Source organism: Aquarana catesbeiana, linkage group LG09, assembly GCF_042186555.1.
Source record: "Aquarana catesbeiana isolate 2022-GZ linkage group LG09, ASM4218655v1, whole genome shotgun sequence".
Classification (NCBI taxonomy): domain Eukaryota; kingdom Metazoa; phylum Chordata; class Amphibia; order Anura; family Ranidae; genus Aquarana; species Aquarana catesbeiana.
Window position 1 is genome coordinate 42,092,987 of NC_133332.1, and position 15,345 is coordinate 42,108,331.

The 15,345-nt window shown below is 40.8% G+C and overlaps 1 protein-coding gene across 1 annotated transcript in view; it reads left to right on the plus strand.

The window, feature by feature from the left end:
• LOC141107547 (T-cell surface glycoprotein CD1b1-like) overlaps positions 1-15,345 on the plus strand; it is a 188,612-nt gene that overhangs the window by 58,789 nt on the left and 114,478 nt on the right. Inside the window, exon 2 of the mRNA XM_073598361.1 lies at positions 5,929-6,186. Within this exon, the coding sequence (XP_073454462.1) occupies positions 5,929-6,186 (258 nt within the window). The remainder of the gene's footprint in view (positions 1-5,928; positions 6,187-15,345) is intronic.

The following is a 15,345-nucleotide window of genomic DNA, read 5'->3' on the forward strand; positions in this document are numbered from 1 at the left end:
TCTGAAGCCTCTATAAATACCCATAATGGGATTTCCTGTTTTGCATGGTATTTGGACAGACTGGCCAAATGTGCTGCTCTGTAGTAGTTAGTAAAATTAGGGTATCCCAGGCCTCCTTTATTTTTGGGAAGATGTAGTGTGTGTATAGGTATACGTGGTTTAGAAGAGCCCCATATAAACGAAGTTGCTCTTTTTTGTACTATTCTCAAAAAATAGGAAGGAATTGGAATAGGGAGGACTCTGAATAGATAAAGCAATTTGGGTAGAATAGTCATTTTGATTGCATTAATCTTCCCTATCCAGGATAAAGGAAGTTGCGACCATTGTTTTATTAGATTTGTGATCTGTCTTAATACAGGAGGATAATTGGTTGAGAATAAGTCAGAATGAGATGCTGTTAAATGAATTCCAAGATATGGGATTGATTTTTCTGCCCATGTGAATGGGAGTGCAGCCCTAGCCGGGATCAATTCCATGTTTGTGAGTGAAATATTAAGCACTAGGCATTTCTTAGGATTAATCATAAGGCCGGATAGGGCTGCAAACCCATCAAGAGCTGGTATTAAGTTAGGACCAGAGACCTGTGGTGATGATAGAAAAAGTAATATATCGTCTGCAAATATACATAATTTGTGTGTAATACCTCCTACTTCAATGCCAGTTATAGTTTGGTTTGTTCTGATGTATTGGGCCATGGGTTCGAGTATAAGGGCAAATAATAAGGGAGATAATGGGCAACCCTGTCGGGTACCTCTTTCGATATTAAAGGCTTCAGATTTGTATCCAGCATATTTTATATAGGCTTTGGGTTTATTATATAATGCTTTGATCCATGTTAAAAAGTGGGGTCCAAAACCCCATTTTTGTAATGAATATTGCATATATTGCCAGGATACTGTGTCAAATGCCCTCTTAATATCGAGAGATAGAAAACATAAAGGGATTTTCCGTTTTTTAGCAATATGTGCCAATAACACTGCCCTGCGTATATTATCGCCTGCCTGTCTATTTGGCATGAAGCCTACTTGATCTCTATGTATTAATTTTCCTATAATGCTATTGAGGCGTTTTGCTATTATTTTTGCTAATAATTTAATATCGAGGTTTAACAGAGAGATAGGCCGATAATTCACACAGGAAGTATCATCAGAAAGGGGTTTTGGGATCATACAAACAATTGCCATTAGTGTTTCTTGCCGAAAAGAATGTCCATCTAGAAGTTTGTTAAAAGTTTCAGTGAGAATGGGAGAGAGTATTTCTGAGAAGGTTTTATAGTATAAAGCCGAGTAGCCGTCTGGGCCTGGTCTTTTGTTAAGTTTTAGGTCTTTTATGGCGTTAGCAACTTCATCTATAGTTATAGGCTCATCCAAACTGCTTTTTTGATTCTGAGATAACTCAGGTAAGGTTATTTTTGAGAAGAAGGATTCAGCCTCTGTAGGATTAAATTCATTGTTTGTCTTGTATAAAGTTGCGAGATGTGAGTGAAATTTATGGACTATTTTAACTGGATTACAAGTGTAAACATTTTTTGATAATTTCAAACGTATTGGTTTGAAAGATTTGTTAGTTGAATTTAATGCCCGAGCCAAATATGTACCTGGTTTGTTTGTATTCATGTAGAAATTGTGTTTGGAGCGTTTGAGGGATTTATCAACTGACTCAGTGAGAAATAGATCGTATTCCAATCTAGATTTTTCCAGATGAGATTTTGTACTCTGAGATGGATTATCTTGAAATGATATGTAGGCTGCATTAAAATTGAGTTCTAGTTTTTTTGCTAGATTTTTGCGTTCCCGTTTAAATAGTGCCATTTGTCTTTGTATTGTACCACGCAAGACAGGCTTATGAGCTTCCCACAGTGTTATTGGGGAGATGTCTGTTGTATTATTAATTGATATATATTCCTTTAAAGCTTGTTCAATGGCCATCTGATGTAGTGGGTGTTTGAGCATTATGTCCGGTAAGTACCACGTTGGGTCATGCGCTTTTGGTATGGCTGAGGCTATAGTAGTGTATACTGCATTATGGTCAGACCACGGAATCGGAATTATATCTGATGCAATAATTTCTGGTATCATTCCTATTGTTAGAAAAATATGATCTATTCTGGTGAAGGTTTGATGAGGGTGCGAGAAATAAGTGAATTTCTTTTTCATTGGGTTACTTTCTCTCCATGAATCTACCAGATTGTATTTGGAAAGAAGTTGAGAAAAAGGTAATCTAGAGTTTATTTTGGATGGTGTAAAAGGTGATTTATCTAGAAATGGGAGGAGGACCTGGTTCGAATCCCCACACATTATCACTGTTCCTATTTTGTGTGTATTAATCACTTGTAATATATGTGAGAGGAATGGTGTAGGTTGTTTGTTAGGAGCGTAGTAGGAAATCACCGTGATTGCTGTATCCATTATATGACCCATGAGTATCAGGTATCTACCTTCTGGGTCTTTAATTTCTGATGATAAGGTGAATGGTGTGGATCGGTGAAATGCAATTAGAGTTCCCCTTTGCTTGGTACAGGCAGAAGCCGTGTAAATTTGTTGATAAAAAGGAGAAATATATTTTGGAGTAGAATCTTTGGTGAAGTGTTTTTCTTGGAGGCATACTATGTGAGCCTTCTTGTTATGGAAAGTACGGAAGGCTTTGGTCCTTTTTTGAGGGATATTTATTCCCTGAACATTCAGGGAAAGTATATTCAGTGGTGCCATGGCAATAGATCAAATAGTTTTGACTTACTTTTTGTTATGCAGAGCTGACTGCGCAGATCAACCTGTGTGGACTGAAGAGATGAATAGATAGAAAAGAAACCAGTGAATTCTGGAGTAAAGAGTAAACAAAAAACATATGAGATTAGATGATACATTGTATAAATTATTTTTTGCAAGTAATCACAATTTACCCGTGAAAGAGAATAAATATCTCTCTCAGGGGAATAAGTGCCTTCGTCACACTCCCACATAATATGGTTGGGAGAATGAGGAGGGCGAATGGGGGTACACGGATCTTCCGCTTACAGGAGAGAAGTGCTATGTCAAAAGACATCAAAATGATGTTTCATTAATTGGAGTGCAGAATATAGTTTTTGTTGAAATTATTTATTCCAGGGTGGTTGTATATGGTTAGTCTTGCCCTAGGCTAAATAATTCAGTTAGAAAGGTACTGTTAATAACTTTGGTATTGATGAAGATAGTTTGAATTATTTTGGGATTTTAACCCTTTTAGAGTAAACAATAACATATTTTATTCATACGTAACTGTTTAGATATGTTAACTCATAAAATTGAGGTTGTATTGCTTCAGATTAGAATAAACAAAAACATAATTCTAGGAACTAGTTAGGTAATAATATATTTGTTTTAAGAAAAGAAAGAAAAAGCTTCCATTACTTCTGGATTATTGAACATATTTGTCCTAAAAAGTAATACATCTATTGTTATTACCTGATAATATATAACTGAACAAGAATTTCTTTATTTCACTTATATATTCTAAGGCTATATGAATCAGAAGTAATAAGAAATATAACTGGAATGTAACATGATCCCACACAGTGTGTGACTATCAGAATGCAGTTACATTCAGTTATAAATACAGGTTTTTTATAGAGAACCATCTCTTAGTATAATAAATGAAGAGATATCAGGAATTAGGATGTCAGTCCATTGAATCTTCTTGGTCCATGGATGATGTGGCATAACGGCCTCTTTTGTGAGAATGATGATTCCCATTTTGTTCTGAAATTTTCTGGGTGCTGCCTGAAGGTGAAGATGATGCCATTCTTCTGCATGTGGGAGTGTTGCTGCTTGTGGGTTCTGTCAGATTTAATTTTAAAAGGGTTTGTTGTAGTTCATCTGCTGATCTGCTTCTGTAAATTGTACCTTGGTAATAGAAAGTTGGGATAGGTCAGCAAAAATTTGATAATTGTGTCCTTGAAAATTAAGTTCCTTTTTTTCTCTTGCAGCAATTAGTATTTGTTCTTTCGTTCTGTAATAATGAAATTTTGTGATTATATCACGTGGGGGTCCATCTTTCTTTTTGGCTGTGAGGGCTCTGTGTACTCTGTCCAGTTCTAAACATTCAATAGGGATATCTGGCTTTAGTTCTTGTAATAGAGCAGTAATAGTAGATTGCAGGTCTGTCACAGTTTCAGGTATTCCCCTTATGCGTAAGTTTGAACGTCTGGCTCTATTTTCGTAATCTTCGAGCTTAGTTTGAAGTATTAAATTCTCTTTTTTTAATTGTTCCAATTCTGTTATATTTTCTTGGGTTGTAATTTCAATTTCATCCATTTTTATTTCTAAGGCTGCGGTGCGGTTTCCCAGCTCTCTTATTTCTTTGGTTAGGCTTTTTGTTATTTGGTCTGAGGTTTGTTTTAAAGCCTTATGAAGCATCTTTTCAAATTGTAATAATATTACTGGGGATGCTGAGGAGGCTTGTGGAGAAGTTTGTGAGAGGATTTGTTCTGTATCTGACTCAAATGGAGAGTCTTGCTGTGACATTTTCTGTCTGTGAGAGCGCCCTGATGCTGTATCTTGTGAGGTGACTGGAGCTGCTTCAGCTGCAGTGAGTGCCTGTGAGCTCTTTGTGAGGTGATTTTTATTTCTGCCACGGTTTCCTCCCAGTACCATATTTCCTGCCCAAACTTTCACAGTTTGTTCCCTGGGGCAAAAAGGTTCAAATGGATACCTTTTGAGCCTGCAGGCTCCGCTTTGTCCTTCTCTTCTCTCCTCAGCAGTGTGGAACTCTAACAATGCATGTCTGCTCCGCTAGGCTCCGCCTCCTGCCCCTCCTATGTAAAGGATTTTTAAGTCTTCAGTCTTTCATGTCCCTCTCAGTCGGTGACACGCTGTCACATATTGGGCAGCAATTTTTACCGTTGGCTCCTCTTCTCCCAGTAGATATTGGAGTTTCTCTTCTCTTCTATAGAATTGAAGTCTGGGATGAGAGTGGAGAATCTCTGGAAGTGAGTGTCCCTCACTGATGAGTACTTTAGGCAGTGTAGCAAGAAGTGGTCCTCATCCTCCAGGACCCCCTGGTCACATTGCTGGCACAGTCTACTCTCCCTGGGCTTGTAGGTCAGTTAGTTTTTTGGAGTTTGTTGGCTCATTTCTCCATTCTCCAACATGTTTTTCTTTGGAGTCATTGATTATGTTTTTTATTTGAGATTTTGTCAGGCCGCATTGTTGAGAGTTTGGGATAGACAAGGTGTTAAGGAAATGTTGCAGGCCACACGGCTTGGACTGGTCTTTACTGTTCAGTAAGGCTTTATGGTGGTATGAGTTGGGACTGCTGTTTTGTAGGTGGTCCCAGTATGATAGCGCCCTCTTCTGTACTGCGAGAAGTAAGGGAAATCTGCCCAACTCAGACCGGCAAGCACTGTTGGAGGTGCTCCGATGGACTTGGAGGAGGTGCTTGCAGAATTCCAGATGGAATATTTCTGTTGGGCTCTCTCTCTCTTTCACTTCTCTCTTCCTTCTCTCTCTCTCTCCCTCACCCCTCTCTCTCCTCTCCCCCTCTCTCTCTCACTCTCTCTCCTCTCTCTCTCCCTCCTCTCTCTCTCCTCCCTCCCTCACTTCTCCCTCTCCTCTCTCTCTCTCACCCCCTCTCTCTTTCCATATCTTCTCTCTCTCTCTCTCTCTCCCCCCTCTCTCTCACTTCTCTCCCTCTCCCCTCTCTTTCTTGCCCCCGCTCTCTCTCCATCTCCCCCCTCTCTCTCTCTTTCCCTCTCTCCCCCCCCCTCTCTCTCTCTCTCTCTCTCTCTCCCCCCCTCCTTCTTGTATTATCAAGTACACTCAAACGTCAAAATCCAAGGTAAGTTTGTTCTGAGTGATTCTTGTTAGATATTTTATAGTACTGGCATTTTTTATGTTAAGTTTTCTTCATATGAGATATACTGTACATCATGAGAGCTTCTTTTTCTTTTCCCAGGCTCTGTCAGAATGACATGCATGCAGAACATCTATTTCTCAAATGAACAAATACGGAATGCCTGGGCCTCCCTGGAAATGGAAGACATTGAGATAGGGGCAATGTACAATGATACACAAATATTTGAATTCAAGCAAAGCTGGGCAAAAGCAAACTTGACTTTTTTTGACCAGAAGTTTCTTGAAATATTCATAAGACGTTATATGGATAATGCCCAAATACTCTTCAGAAAATTTGATAAGGAGCTTGGAATTAAAGGTGAGTGATTGTAATAGGGAGCTTAAGGCTGGGTTCACACTATTGCGAATCGTCCGCATTCATTTTGCATTTCAGGAGATTGTGACTGGCTCTCTATGGAGCAGGTTCACACATCTCCGATGCGAACAGCACAGAAGTCCTGTAAGTCTTGTGGTCCGTTTTAGGTCTGAATTCAGCCAAAAACTCAGGCTGAAATTGCACCTGAAAAGGTGAATGGAGACACACCGGACTCCTGCTGTGAGCCGCTCTGTGCTGTGATGTGAACCCAGCCTTAATCTTCCACTTCAGCAGAAGTCACATGATTAAAGTTACATTGTCATTTGCTGGACAGAGTGACAGTACCCCCTGATAGACCCCCCCAGCAAGACACAACCATCTTTCAGTGCTCACTCACTCTATCCTAGTTAATCCAGGCCCTCACTCTCCTGCTGTAATGGAGCAGGGATTCCAGGTATGGGGGAGCATGTGACCTCCCTCACGTGACCGTACACTACCCTGCAGAGGGGACAGAGAGTTTATCCACCTAGATAAGATCCAAAATCAGAGCTGACCCAGCAAGTAAGTGCTAGATATGTGAGTATATCTTGCTGATGCAGGGAGGTGACAGAATTGCTTAGGAATCAGTAGAGTAGCTTTAAATTATGGTTTAGAATGGTGCTGATCTCACTCAAGGGGATGACACATTTTATTTGATCACATAACATCTCAGAGCCACAAAGGAAGTTAGTGCTGGAAAACTAACTACAGACATAGTGGTTGCAGGTCGGAATGGGGAGCAGATAGATATATTACTATATTACTAAAAGTATTGGGACGCCAGCCTTTACACACACATGAACTTTTATGGTATCCCAGTCTTAGTCCGTAGGGTTCAATATTGAGTTGGCCCACCCTTTGCATCTATAACAGCTTCAATTCTTCTGGGAAGGCTGTTCACAAGGTTTAGGAGGGTGTCTATGGGAATGTTTGACCATTCTTCCAGAAGCGCATTTGTGAGGTCAGGCACTGATTTTGGACAAGAAGGGCTGGTTCGCAGTCTGTGCTCTATTTCATCTCAAAGGTGTTCTGTCTGGTTGAGGTCAGGACTCTGTGCAGGCCAGTCAAGTTTTTACACTCCAAACTCACTCATCCATGTTTTTATGGACCTTGCTTTGTGCACTGGTCCAAATCATTTGGTGGAGGGGAGATTATGGTGTGGGGTTGTTTTTCAGGGGTTGGGCTTGGCCCCTTCATAGCAGTGAAAGGAACTCATAAGACATCAGCATACCAAGACACGTTGGACAATTTCAAGCTTCCACCTTTGTGGGAAAAGTTTGTGGTTGGCCCTTTCTGTTCCAACATGATTGTGCACCAGTGCACAAGCAAGGTCCATAAAGAAATGGAAGAGCGAGTTTGGGGTGGAGGAACTTGACTGGCCTGCACAGAGTCCTGACCTCAACCCGATAGAACACCTTTGGGATGAATTAGAGTAGAGGCTGTGGGCCAGGCCTTCTCTCCAACATCAGTGCCTGACCTCACAAATACACTTCTGGCAGGATGGTCAAGCATTCCCATAGACACACTCCTAAACCTTGTGGACAGCCTTCCCAGAAGAGTTGAAGCTGTTATAGCTGCAAAGGGTGGGCCAACTCAATATTGAACCCTATGGACTAAGACTGGGATGCCATTAAAATTTATGTGCGTGTAAATGCATTTGGTAATATAGTGTATACTGCACAGTGGCAAGAAGAAGCACACCCGGTTTTCTGCAGAAATTTGCCATAAAATGTGATCTATTCCTCATCTAAGTCACAACAATAGACAAATACGATGTGGTTAATCTGATAACAAACAATTTTAATTTTTCATGTTTTTATTGAAGACATTCACAGTGCGGAAGGAAAATAAGTGAATCCTTAGACTAATTACTTCAGTGAAAAGCTGGTGGAGTAAGTAGTTTGTCCAGGTAATGAAATTATTTTGGAGGTGTGGTTTAGAGCTACTTTGATTGATAAAAGACACTCAATCATTTTAAGGTTGCTGTTCAAGGGCAAAGGAGGCAGAGCCTCTGAAAGGCGTTGGGTACCCGCCCACTTCTGATATCACCCTTCGTATCTGACATCTCAGCTGCCTCTGTGGTCTGCCCCCCTTCTGGCTCATCTTGGCGGTATCCCACTCCATTGTTAACCACTTAAAGACCAGGCCTCTTTTTCAGGCTCGGTGTTTACAAGTTAAAAACAAGTTTGTTTGCTAGAAATTTACTTAGAACCCCCAAACATTATACATTTTTTTCCTAACACCCTAGAGAATAAAATGGTGGTCGTTGCAATACTTTTTGTCACACCGTATTTGCGCAGCGGTCTTACAAGCGCACTTTTTTTGGAAAAAAAATTCACTTTTTTGAATAAAAAAATAAGACAACAGTAAAGTTAGCCAAATTTTTTTTATATATTGTGAAAGATAATGTTATGCTGAATAAATTAATACCCAACATGTCACGCTTCAAAATTGCGCCCGCTCTTGGAGTGGCGTGAAACTTTTACCCTTAAAAATCTCCATAAAAAAATTAAAAATAAAAATTCTACCGGTTACATGTTTTGAGTTACAAAGGAGGTCTAGGGCTAGAATTATTGCTCTCACTCTAACGATTGCCGTGATACCTCACATGTGTGGTTTGACCACCATTTTCATATGCGGGCGCTACTCACATATGTGTTCGCTTCTGCGCGCGAGCTCGTCGGGACGGGGCACTTTAAATAATTTTTTTTATTATTATTTATTTTACTTGATTTTATTTATTTTTTCACTGTTTTTTTAAAAAAAAAAATGGGTCACTTTTATTCCTATTACAAGGAATGTAAACATCCCTTGTAATAGAAAAAAAAGCATGACAGGTCCTCTTAAATATGAGATCTGGGGTCAAAAAGTCTTCAGATCTCATATTTTGACTTAAATTAAAAAAAAAAAAATTGTCATTTAAAAAAATGACAACAGAAAAATGTGCCTTTAAGACGTATGGGTGGAAGTGACGATTTGACGTGGCTTCCGCCCTGCTATAGTATGGAGATGGGTGGGGGCCATCTTCCTCTCACTCTTCTCCATACCCGGCCACGGACAGGTCCCGATCGCCTTCGCCGCTGCCGACGGCTCCGATAAGCGGCAGAGGGCGCGGGAGAGCGGCGGGGGTGGCACTTCTCCCGCCGCTGATAACGGTGATCTCGCAGTGAATCTAAAGATGGATACCTCGGTTATGGCAGCAGCTGCTGCTGTTACCGAGATACCCATCTTCAAACTGCCGACGTATATGTACAGGAGGGGGTCGGCAAGTGGTTAATGCATGATTGTTCATGGTACATTGCATCCACACTGCATGATGTATCTTTCCTGTTGCATCTCAGTCTGGACACAGTGATTTTAAGATGTAAGTGTGCTATTTTGAATAAATAGCAATTGTTGTTATTCTACTGTACTATTCTACTGCATTTGCTTTCTTTGATAACTTGTGAGTGCATCCATCTCAGATCTGCAATGGGGGCTGCAGGAGTTTCTGAATCCTCTGCCCTCCACTTTTCTCACTGGAATTGCCATTTATTGACTTATGGACATTTATCACAATATGAGTACTGTGTAAGCAGTGCACATTGTATGTTCATATTCTGGTATATTGCAAACCACAATACTAGTGGGAAAATGTTTTGTGGACTGGTGAAACAAAAGTTGAATTGTTTGAGAAGAATACTCAGCACTATGTATGATGCAAACAGGACACTGCTTACCAACATCACAACATCATCCCAATGGGGAAGTATGATGGATGGAACATCATGATTTGTACTCAGGGCCTGGACCACTTGCCATCAAGGGGAAAATTAATTCCCAAGGTTACCAAAATATCCCACAGGATCATGTCAGGTTGGCTGTCGACTAACTGAAGCATAGTAGAAGTTGGGTGATGCAGCGGGACAATGACCCTAAGCATTGAAGTAAATCCACCAGAGACTGGCTTTGGAAATAAGGAAAATACACCTTTTGGAGTTGCCCAGTCAGAGCCCAGATCTTAACTCCATAGAGATTCTGTGGAATGACCTCAAGAGAGCCGATCACACCAGACATCTTACAAATGTGTCTGAACTGAAACAGTTTTGTAACGAGGAATGGTCACAAATTCCTCCTGTACGTTGGCAGGCCTGATCCAGAGCTACCAAAAGTGCTTGCTTGAAGTCATTGCTGCCAAAGGAGGTGCGACCAGCTATTAACTCAAAGGGTTCACTCACTTTTACCTCCAACACTGTGAATGTGTTAAAGGGTGTGCTCAATAAAGACATGAGAAATTAGAATGGCTTGTGTCATCAGCCTAAGCACATTGGGGCTGATTTACTAAGAACAGTGCGTTGCGCCGGTTCATACCTTAATTGTTGCGCCGGATAAATCATTGATTGAGCATGCGAACCGACGCACGCGATAATAAATATGAAAATGCCAACTTTCATTGATAATAGCGTACGCCCATCGCATTGGTGTGTCTTGTTAGGCAATTAGTAGGTGTTCTCACTTAATTAACCCTTTTGATGCTAATCGCATTCCTATTACTTCTAATATATCTTTGAAATGTTTTTTTTTTCTATTTTAACACAAATATTTCAATACATTACAAAAAACAGAGAAGAACAAAGAACAAATATTTCAATACATTACAAAGAACAGAGAAGTGTTTCTAAACCCCAAAAATTTATATTTTCAGATCTTGATCTTTAACCACTTCAATACTGGGCACTTTCGCCCCTTCCTGCCCAGGACAATTTTCAGCTTTCAGCGCTGTCACACTTTGAATGACAATTGCGCGGTCATGTAACACTGTTTTATCATTTTCTTCCCACGTATAGAGCTTTCTTTTGGTGGTATTTGATCACCTCTGCGGTTTTGATTTTTTGATAAACTAACTAAAAAAGACCAACATTTTTGAAAAAAAAAAGTTTTCCTTAGTTTTTGTCATAAAATTTTGTTTTCCCCTTCACTGACGGGCACTAATGAGGCGGCACTGATGGGCACTGATGAGGTGGCACTGATGGGCACTGATGAGACAGCATTGATAAGGTGGCACTGTTGGACACTGATGAGGAGGCACTGATATGTAGAATTGATGGGCACTGATAGGCAGCACTGATATGCAGCACTGATGGGCACCAATAGGTGGCACTGATATGCAGCACTGATGGACACTGATAGGTGGCACTGATAGGCGGCTGTGATGGGCTCTGACAGGCTGTACTGATTGGCACTGACAGGTGGCACTGATGGGCAGCACTGATGACGAGGTACTGATGTGTTACTGACAGGTGTTACTGCTGGGCACTGATTGGCACTGTGGTGGGCACTAATTGGCACTGTGGTGGGCACTTGAAGGGTTTTTTATTGGAGGAATGCTGACACTGATTGGTAGTGTTTTTTGCACATCTAAGGGGGTTGTGCTGATAATCAATGTGCTGATTATCAGCACAGACCCCCCCTCTGACAGGGAGAGCCACCGATCGTCTCCAATTGGCTCTCCCTGTCAGCGTGAACCGAGGAATGCCGTTTACCGGCTCTTCCTAGTTCACGCTGTGATCAGCTGTGATTGGTCACAGCTGATCTCGTGGTAAGAAGCCTCCGACAGAGGCTTTTTATCACGATGGGAGATGCGGGGTGTCAGACTGACACACCGCACTCGCGATTGCCAATTTGCGCGCCCCCGCGGGCGTGCACCAGCATATTATCCTGCTGGACATCATATGACGCCCAGTTAGGATAATAGAACCACTTCCCTGCCATCAATCTGCTATAGTCGGGACGGGAAGTGGTTAAAGGTGACCATACACTGCAATCTTAGAAAAATTAGATTAGGCAAGAGCCTGTTTGATTTCCAAAAATTTGAATTAATTGTTCAAGTGCGTATTCCTATTACTTATTTTGCAGAAATATCGAGTTGTACAGAGATTAAACAATAAGATTGCATAGTGCATGACCATCTTAAGTCCCAAATTTGGAATGTAGATGTGCCATGACCCACTTGTATTTTCACAAGTGGACACAAGAACCTACATCTATAGTTACATATTTGTGTAGCACAGTGGTGTAGTGGTTAGCACTTTCACCTAGCAGCAAAAAGAGTCGCTGGTTTGAATCCCGCTCGTGATACTATCTGTCTGGAGTTTGCGTGTTCTCCCTGTGCCTGCGTGGGTTTCCTCCAGGTACTCTGGTTTCCTCCCACAGTCTAAAAATATGCTGTAAATTGGATCCTGTCTAAATTGGCCCTAAAATGTATGAATGTGTGATAGGCACCCACACAAACACCACCCCATGTTAAAAAAAAAACATTTTCTTAATTTGCAAATAAGGATCATTTCTTTCTCAGAGAACTTAGCAGCAGTACAAGCAACTTCCTGGAGGGGCGTGATGTCATTCTGGCCACCGCTTTCAGAACCACATATGTGCATACCTGTGCGCACATAGCAATTGCTCATCTAGCTGCAGAAACCCAAATTTTATGGAAATTAATAGTAAAGCAAATGCAGATTTCCAGGACTGGAAATGTTTCTAGTGAAAGGCAACTGATGTTTTCTATTAAACAAAGTCTAAATGGGCAATTGACATGCATTACAATGGTACTTAGGAATGTGTCTTTGCAAAGTTAAACTAAATGAAACTCTCTAATTTTTGCTTGGAGATAGAGTGCAGAGACATTAGAAATCTTGTCAGTTTTTGGGGGTGTCTGCACCCCTGATAGAGTGAAGACACCTCCCAAATGTTGCTACTTTCTCCTTCAAATTTATTCACTTCGTGCCACATAGCCAAACAGGAAGTGAAGGTAAAACCCTACCAATGTCTTTCCTTGGGGACACACAAGTCAATATAAATAGTTTCCCCGTTAGGTAAATTGGACTCTAGCATTACGCTCTGTACACCCCAAATTATTAAGTATCTTGGACTTTGGGGTTTATTTACTAAAGGCAAATCCACTTTGCACTACAAGTGCAGTTGGTGGAGATCCGAGGGGGACATGCAAGGAAAATAAAAACCACCATCTTTGCTTCTACATGATTGGATGTTAAAATCACCAGTGCTTCCCCTCAGATTTTCAGCAACTACGCTTCTATTGCAGAGTGGATTTGCCTTTAATAAACCCAAAAATACCTAAGAATTTGGGGTGTACACAACAAAATGCTAGAGTGCAATTTGCCTAATGGGAACACTAGTTAGATTGACCTGTGTGTCCCCAAGGAAAGGCATTGGTAGGGTTTTACCCTCACTTCCCGTTTGGCTATGTGACAGGAAGTAATGCCAATTTTAAGAAAAGGGACACAAAGCCCAACCTAAAAAAGTCAAGCAGGGGTTCTAACACTCGGTTTCCCTCAAATGCCCACAAATAGAATAGGATTGTCTTGAGCTAGATTTTAGCTCTGTGCTCTAAATCAGTGCTTCTCAACCCTGTCCTCAAGTACCCCCAACAGGCCATGTTTGCAGGTTTTCCTTCATCTTGCACAGGTGCATTAAATCATTCAATGGCTTGGTATTTTGGACAGCTATTTTAGCTAAGATAAAATTCCCAAAACATGTCCTGTCTGGGTCACTTGAGAACTGAGGCTGAGAACCACTGCACTAAAATGGATAAATGAATACTACTCTGTAATTTCTTTCCTGGTGCCTATCCATGGCAGCATATACACAATCCATGCATATGCTACCATGAAGGCACCAGCAAAGTAACTTAGACAAATCACACATTTTTGGGATTTGCCATGCCAGTCAGCCTAGTTAACCACTTGCCTACCCGCCTATGGTCAAATGATGTCCACAGATGGGATCTCCCATCCTAGGTGGATGTCATATGACGGCCTCGGGTTCCCTGGTTCGGGACCCGGTGCGTGTGCCCGTTAACCGGGCCAGACCGTGGATCTGTGTGTGTAAACACACAGATCCACGTCCTGTCAGTTCAGAGGAGAGCTATCTGTGTTCCCAGAACAGCGGAACACTGATCGGTCTCCTCCCCTTGTGCGTCCCCTCCCCCTACAGTTAGAAGCATTCCCTAGGAAACACATTTAACCCCTCCCCGCCCCCTAGTGGTTAACCCCTTCATTGCCTGTCACATTTACACAGTAATCAATGCAATTTTATAGCATTGATCGCTGTATAAATGTGAATGGTCCCAAAAATGTGTCAAAAGTGTCCGATGTGTCCGCCATAATGTTGCAGGCACAAAAAAAAAATCACTGATCGCCGCTATTACTAGTAAAAAAATTAATAAATATTTTTTTTTTTTAAATGCCATAAATCTATCCCGTATTTTATAGACGCTATAACTTTTGCGCAAACCAATCAATATACGCTTATTGCGATTTTTTTTTACCAAAAATATGTAGAAGAATACATATCGGCCGAAACTGAGGAACAACATTTTTTTTTTTTTTTTTTTTAAATTGGGATATTTATTATAGCAAAAAGTAAAAAAATATTGTGTTTTTTTTCAAAATTGTTGCTCTTCTTTTGTTTATAGCGCAAAAAATAAAAACCGCAGAGGTGATCAAATACCACCAAAAGAAAGCTCTATCTGTGGGGAAAAAAAGGACATCAATTTTTTTTGGGTACAACGTCGCACGACCGCGCAATTGTTGTTTAAAGTGCGACAGCGCAGAAAACTAAAAATTGGTCTGGGAAGGAAGGGGGTGAAAATGCCCTGTATTGAACCGGTTAAGCTGCAGCTGGGAAATGTGTTGCATGAAAAGTAACAAAAAACACATAAAACATAAAAATTTGCTACAAGTTTTATTGGTCAACAAAACAGGACTTGGAAAAGAGCAAGAAAAGCAAAAAAAAACACATGTATGTTAATTTGAGACACTAACAGAATATGGTTAACATGAGTTAAACTTGCTCAAAAACACATCTGTTTTGCAAAGACATAACAAACAAAATACAAAGAGAAAATACATGTGTTACAAACTCAACAAGGACACCCAAATGTACTCTCTCTTTTTTTATTCCACTTCAGAAAACTCTCGAGAGACTATTCAGCTCGACGCTCATTCACTATCTCCAACAAGGTCTTACATTATCGTGGTAGAGATTTAATTTTTAATCAACATCCGCCATTTTTTAACCACTTGCTGCCCGCCCTATTACCAAATGACGGCGGCAAAGTGATTT